Source organism: Orycteropus afer, unplaced genomic scaffold (assembly GCF_000298275.1).
Source record: "Orycteropus afer afer isolate SDZICR_OR568_19922 unplaced genomic scaffold, OryAfe1.0 scaffold00016, whole genome shotgun sequence".
In the NCBI taxonomy this organism is placed as follows: domain Eukaryota; kingdom Metazoa; phylum Chordata; class Mammalia; order Tubulidentata; family Orycteropodidae; genus Orycteropus; species Orycteropus afer.
In genome coordinates, this window is record NW_006921603.1 from 17,818,266 (window position 1) to 17,825,520 (window position 7,255).

A 7,255-nucleotide genomic window follows, 5' to 3' on the forward strand; every position below is an offset into this window, starting at 1 on the left:
CACTAGGGGTAATAGTGAGTGGTACCACTCCTGTTTCTACCCCTTGGTTCCTGGACCTGTGAATCCTGGCTATTGAAGAAACAGTACCATATATTAGATGCTGGTTAAGAGCATATACAGCCTCCTGGAGAACATTGCCCCAACCCTTCAAGGTATTGCCACCTAGTTGGTGCCCTAATTGTGTTTTCTGTAGGCCATTTCATTGTTCTGTCAAGCCTGCTGCTTCAGGATGATGGGGAACAAGGTAAGACCAGTGAATTCCATGAGCATAGGCCTGTTGTCATACTTCATTTGCTGTGTAGTGAGTCCCTTGATCTGAAGCAATGCTGTGTGGAATAGCATGACGGTGTATAAGACACTCTTTAAGTCCATGGATGGTAGTTTTGGCAGAAGCATCACGTGCAGGGAAGGCAAATCCATATCCAGAATAAGTATCTATTACAGTAAGAACAAAATGCTGTCCTTTCCATGATGGAAGTGGTCCAATGTAATCGACCTGCCACCACGTTGCTGCCTGATCACCCTGAGGAATGGTTGCATATTGTGGACTCAGTGTTGGTCTCTGCTGCTGGCAGACTGGGCACTCAGCAGTGGCGGTAGCCAAATCAGCCTTGGTAAGCGGGAGTCCATGTTGCTGTGCCCATGCATAACCTCCATCCCTGCCACCATGGCCACTTTGTTCATGAGCCCATTGAGCAATGACAGGAGTAGCTGGGGAAAAAGGATGGCTGGTTTCCACTGAACGTGTCATCCTATCCACCTGATTGTGGAAGTCCTCCTCTGCCAAGGGCACCTTTTGGTGGGCATTCACGTGACACAAATATCTTTACTCCTTTGGCCCATTCAGAGAGATCTATCCACATACCTCTTCCCCACACATCCTTATCACCAATTTTCCAATCATGCTCCTTCTAAGTCCCAGACCATCCAGCCAAGCCATTAGCCACAGTCCATGAATCCATATATAATCGCAAATCTTGCCATTTCTTATTCCATGCAAAGTGAACAGCCATATGCATAGCTTGAAGTTCTGACCATTGGGAGGATTTCCCTTCACCACTGTCATTCAAGGAAGTCCTAGAAAGAGGCTGCAGTGCTGCTCCTGTCCACTGTGTGGTGCCTGCATATCACGCAGAACCATCTGTAAACCAGGCACGAGTTTTCTCTTCCTCAGTCAACTGATCATAAGGAGCTCCACATGAGGCCATAGGTGCAGACTGGGAGAGGGAAGGTAATGCGATTGGAGTGGAGACCATAGGCATTTGGGCCACTTCCTCATGCAACTTACTGGTGCCTTCAGGTCCTGCTTGAGCCCAATCTCTGATATACCACTTCCATTTAATGATGGAGCACTCTGCGCATCCAACTTTATGACTCTTTGGGTCAGACAACACCCAGTTCGTGATGGGCAACTCAGGCCTTATGGTGACTTGGTGGCCCCTGGTTAGGCATTCAGTCTCTACTAAAGCCCAGTGACAAACTAAAAGTTGTTTCTCAAAAGGAGTGTAGTTATCTGCATAGGATGGCAGGGCTTTGCTTCAATATCCCAAGGGTCTGCATTACGATTCACCCATAGGGACCTGCCAAAGACTCCAAACTTCTCTATCTACTACAGACACTTCAAGCACCATTGGATCAGCCAGATCATATGGCCCAAGTGGCAGAGCAGCCTGCATGGCAGCCTGAACCTGTTGCAGAGGCTTCTGTTGTTCTGGGCCCCACTCAAAACTAGCAGCTTTCCAAGTCACTTGATAAATAGGCCCCAGCAACACACCCAAATGAGGGATATGTTGCCTCCAAAATCCAAAGAGGCCCCCCTGACATTGTACCTCCTTTTTAGTTGTGGGGGAAGCCAGATACAATAACTTATCCTTCACTTTAGTAGGAATATCTTGACATACCCCACACCATTGGACCCCTAGAAATTTCACTGAAGTGGAAGGTGCCTGAATTTTTGCTGGGTTAATTTTCCAACCTCTAGCACACATATGTCTCACCAATAAGTCTAGAGTCATTGATACTTCTTCCTTACTAGGTCCAGTCAGCATAATGTCATCAACATAATGGACAAGTGTGATGTCTTGTGGAAGGGAAAGGCAAGGAAGAGCCCTACGTACTAAATTAAGACATAGTGCTGGGGAGTTGATATACCCCTGAGGAAGCACTGTGAAAGTATACTGTTGGCTTTGCCAGCTGAAGGCAAGCTGCTTCTGATGGTCCTTTGAAATTGGTATTGAGAAAAAGGCATTGACCAGATCAATAGCTGCATACCAAGTACCAGGAGATGAACTAATTTGCTCAAGCAATGAAACCATATCAGGAACAGCAGCTGCAATTGGAGTCACCACCCGATTAAGTTTATGATAATCTACTGTCATTCTCCAAGATCCATCTGTTTTTTGCATAGGCCAAATGGGTGAATTAAATGGGGATGTGGTGGGAATCACTACCCCTGCATCCTAAAGTCCTTGATGGTGGCAGTAATCTCTGCAGCCTCTCCAGGGCTGCAGTATTGCTTTTTGTTTACTATTTTTCTAGGTAGAAGCAATTCTAATGGCTTCCACTTGGCTTTTCCTACCATAATAGCCCTTACTCCACATGGCAGGGAACTGATGTGGGAAGTCTGCCAATTGCTCATTTTATCTATTCCAATGATGCATTCTGGAACTGGGGAAATCACTATAGGATGGGCTTGGGAACCCACTGGACCCACTGTAAGATGCACCTGAACTAAGACTCCATCAATTACTTGACCTCCGTATGCCCCCAGTCTGACAGGTGGGCTACAATGATGCTTTGGGTCTCCTGGAATTAGTGTCAGTTCAGAGCCAATGTCCAGTAATCCCCAAAAAGTTTGATTATTTCCTTTTCCACAATGAATAGTCACTCTTGTAAAAGACCTCAGATCCCTTTGGGGAAAGCTAGGAGAAAGATTGACATTATAAATTTTTGGCAATGTAGTGAGGTCCTTCCTCAAAGGGACCCAGGTTCCCCTTCATTCAAGGGGTTGTGGGTCTGTAAACTTACTCAAGTCTGGGAATCAATTGAGAGGTTGTGACTCTGTATTCTTGTGATTCAATCTAGGCTGCTGTTCATGTGACTTATAATTCTTCTGTTTATACAGATCAAGTAAATATTTAGTAGGTTTGTCATGTATTGCACTACTAGTAACACCATGTGCAAGTAGCTAATGCCATACTTCCATATGAGTGAGATTGTTCTGATTACTGTTCTGACTCTGCTGTCCATTGTGGTAACCATGCCCCCTTGCCTTTGTTGATTAACTGCTGCCACTTGGCCCCTACTACCATGGGGTCCAATCAGCCCCATTGTAGTTAAGTGTCTTAGTTCAATTAAGGCAGTTCCCACTGTCAAATCTGGCTTACATAAATAGCAATCACAGTAGTCTTCAAGGATGCTGGAGCTTCCTTCACAAATTTATTCCTCACCATACTGGTGAAAGGTGTGTCCTCTGGACTCTCCATTTCTGGCTCTAGGGGTCTAATCTCATAAATCCATCCTAACAGACCAATTTCCCTAAGCCTCTGTATACCTTCTTCTACATTTTACCAAGGAAAGTCTGGTACTTCAACTTGACTTAAGGTAGGCCACCACATAATCCATGCTTCAGTAAGACAACCAAATAAACTATTAGATCCTTCCCTGACCTCTTGAGCTGAAATATTGAATGAAGGATCTGTACTTAGTAGGCCTGAATCAAACTCAGACTGATCCAATGTTACATTACTTGCACCATTATCCCACACCCTCAGTAGCCATTCCCATACATATTCTCTAGGTTTCTGTCTGCACATGTTAGCAAAATCAAGTATGTCTTTTTTGGGTGTAGCATACCACCTCCTCAGTCACACTCTGTATTTCACCTTTTGGGGCTTGCTTGGACTTAACTTTAGTTATAGGTCTATCAGCAACAATGGGTGGTTGGGGCAGTATCTGAGAACATTCAACAATGTCTTCCATGGCCTCTGCTGTAGGCAATGATCCAGCATGAACAGTTGGGTTAATCCCATCAAACTGAGGTGGAGGGGTGATGGTTTTACTAATCTCTTCAGATGGGATGGATTCAATAGAATTTACAGGCTCCATATCCTGATCTTCCTGACTATCTGTCCATGTATCCCCATTCCAAAATGGGATCCTATTTTTTCCCAATCAATGCCCTCACTTTAACTTCAGACACCATTCTGGGTTGGCAATTTAATTGGCATTGTAATTCAGCCACCCTTACAATGAGACTTTGGGTTTGGTTTTCGGCAATATCAGCTCTGTTACTAGAAGAAATAAGGCTTTCTTACAGAGCACAACTAGAAACATTGAGGTCTTTTATGCAAAGGTTAAGCTGTGACTCAGCAGCCCTGAGATCATCTCGCTCTTTCACTTTGTCTAGTGTAAGTAGGACCAACCAACCAGCTTTCTTATACTCCTCAAGCTGACAGAATTACAGAAAAGTATCAAATATGTGATTACCTGGAGCCTCACTTCTCAAAAATACTTGATCTATTGGTGGTGCTATTTTGCTTATTAATGTTGCCACCTCATGCCATGGATTATCAGGGCCCTCTTTACTAACAGAGGCAGAGTCACCAGTGCCTTTACGATTAATCAATTGGAGAACCAATTTAGGAAGCCCATTCTTATGATTTTGTCTCCCTAGAACCACTCCCAGTACCAAATGTGTTAGGCTGGGTTCTCTAGAGAAGCAAAACCAGTAAATCCTATAAATATATATAGAGAGAGATAAAGAGAAATTTATCTTAGGAAAATGGTCCACACACTTATGTAAGCTGGAAAGTCACAAGTTCTTGGATCAAATGTCAAGCTGGAGGCTTTTCCCAACTCATGCAGCTGCAGGGGCTGAGGAGCTCAAGGTTGGCAAGCAGTATACTGGCTGTTGATGCCAATGAATGACGATTCCAAGATCTCCATGCTGAATGGTGGATTGTTTTGCTCATGGACAGTTGTAGGCAGCACAACACAATCCTGATCCACAGAAGAGTGAAGAATGTCTCTTTTCCCAGGATGTCCATAAATATCCTGGAAGCAGGCCAAATCCGTAGGGAAACTCCCTTTCAATGGATTGACTGCTCCAAACATATACATACATCTGATCCCATCATTGGAAGAACCCATATCACAATTGCTTAAACCACACAGAATTGTGGCCAAGCCAAGTTGACACATAGCTCCAACTATCACATCATTCTTTTACTTTTTACCCTGTCAGATAAGAAAATATGGCATCTCATTTAAATTTTATTTATTTGATTTTTAATGAAGTTGTGCTGTCTTTATTGATATAATTTTCTAGTTCATATCCTTTGACCATTGTATTGCTGAATTTTAGTGGTCTCAGTTGACTTTTAAAAATTTCTAAAATGTAATGGGTATTAGCCTTAACAGTTTATTATGTTTTGTAAATACTTTCTCCTAGTTTATCATTTGCTTTTTTTTTCTTTTTTAATGTTGTTGTTGTTGTTGTTGTTTGCCGTCGAGTCAGCCCCGACTCATAGCGACCCCTCCTTGATTTTCTGAGGCAGTATCACTACGGAAGTAGGATTGCCCAACCTTCCTTCCGAGGAGTGGCTGGTGGGTTTGAACCGCCAGCCATCTGGTTAGCAGGCAAGTGTCTTAGCCACTATGCTACCAGAGCTCCTTCTTTTTTAATAGACTTTGGTTTTAAAAGCAGTTTTAAGTATACAGAAAAATTATACAAAGTATGGAGAGTTCCCATATTACCCCTCTTCTGTTTCAACACAGTTTCTTCTATTGTTAACATCTTGCAGTAGTGTGGTGAATTTGATAATTAGCTTTCTAACTTTGTTTTCTTTTGAACTAAAGAAAATTTATATAGTGTATAAAAATCCAAACCACTGCTGTTGATTCTGACTCAGAGCAACCGTATCGGACAAAGTATAATTTCCCCATGGAGATTCCAAGGCTATAATCTTTGTAGCAGCATACTGCCACATCTTTCTCCTGTGGAATGGCTGGTGGCCTTGAACTGCTGACCTTTTGGTTAGTAGCCCACTGCTTAATCACTGCACCATCAGGGCTCCTATATATACCATATACACACTTAGAAAGAAGATACCCTGGCATTTAAATATTTTAATCTTGCTTAACAAATACGACATTATTGAATGACAAAGATATATCAGGTGATAGTTTTTTATGAATTGAAATTGTGCCCCCTCAAAATATGTGTTGAAGTCCTGGTCCCTCTATCTGTGACTGTGATCCAGTTTGGAAATAAAAGTTTTTCTTTCATTAAGATAATGAGGTTATACTAGAATAATCTAGGTCCTAATCACTACTGAGTTATTAAAAGAATAGGCACAGAAACACTCACAGGAGGAAGACAGATGCCAAGGAATGAGAAGGAATTCCACTCAATGAGAAAGAACCCAAGGAATGCCAATAAATGCCAAGGAACTCCTGGGGCTACTGAAGGAGGACCGTCCTATAGAGCCAATACCTTGATTTTGATTTCTAGCCTCTAAAACTGTGAGAAAATAAATTTCTGTTTTTAAAAGCCACCCACTTTTAGTATTTCTGATATAGAGGCACTATAATTAAGACAATAGTCAAAACTTCAATTCTTTGTATTGTTTTCCTGATGATAATGTTTACAATATACACCTTAATATAAAGAAAACAAAAATCCTCACAACTGGACCAATAAGCAGCATCATGATAAATGGAGAAAAGATTGAAGTTGTCAAAGACTTCATATTGCTTGGTTCTACAATAAACACCAATGGAAGCAGCAGTCAAGACATCAAAAGACGTATTGCATTGGGCGAATCTATTGCAAAAGACCTCTTTCAAGTGCTGAAAAGCAAAGATATTTCTTTGAAGACTAAGATGCACCTAACCCAAGACAGGGATCTCTGGTAGCATAGTGCCTAAGGCACTCAACTGCTAATCAGAAGGCTGGCTGTTCAAACCACCAGCCACTCCTCAGAAGGAAAATGGGGCAGTCTACTTCTGTAGTGATACTGCCTCGGAAACCCAAGGAGGCGTCACTATGAGTCAGGTTTAACTAGACGGCACATAACAACAACAACCCAAGACACGGTATTTTCAATTGCCTCATATACTTATGAGAGCTGGACAGTGAATAAGGAAGACCGAAGAAGAGTTGATGCTTTTGAGTTGTGATGCTGGCGAAGAATGCTGAAAGAACCAACAAATCTTTCCTGGAAGAGGTGCAGCCAGAGTGCTCATTGGAAGC

General features: G+C 42.5%; 1 protein-coding gene across 1 annotated transcript in view; it reads left to right on the forward strand.

Annotated features, from left to right (window-relative positions):
- The first annotated feature begins 340 nt into the window (after positions 1-340).
- Positions 341-7,255, forward strand: part of LEPR (leptin receptor) — a 117,955-nt gene continuing 111,040 nt past the window's right edge. Inside the window, exon 1 of the mRNA XM_007959390.1 lies at positions 341-377. Within this exon, the coding sequence (XP_007957581.1) occupies positions 341-377 (37 nt within the window). The remainder of the gene's footprint in view (positions 378-7,255) is intronic.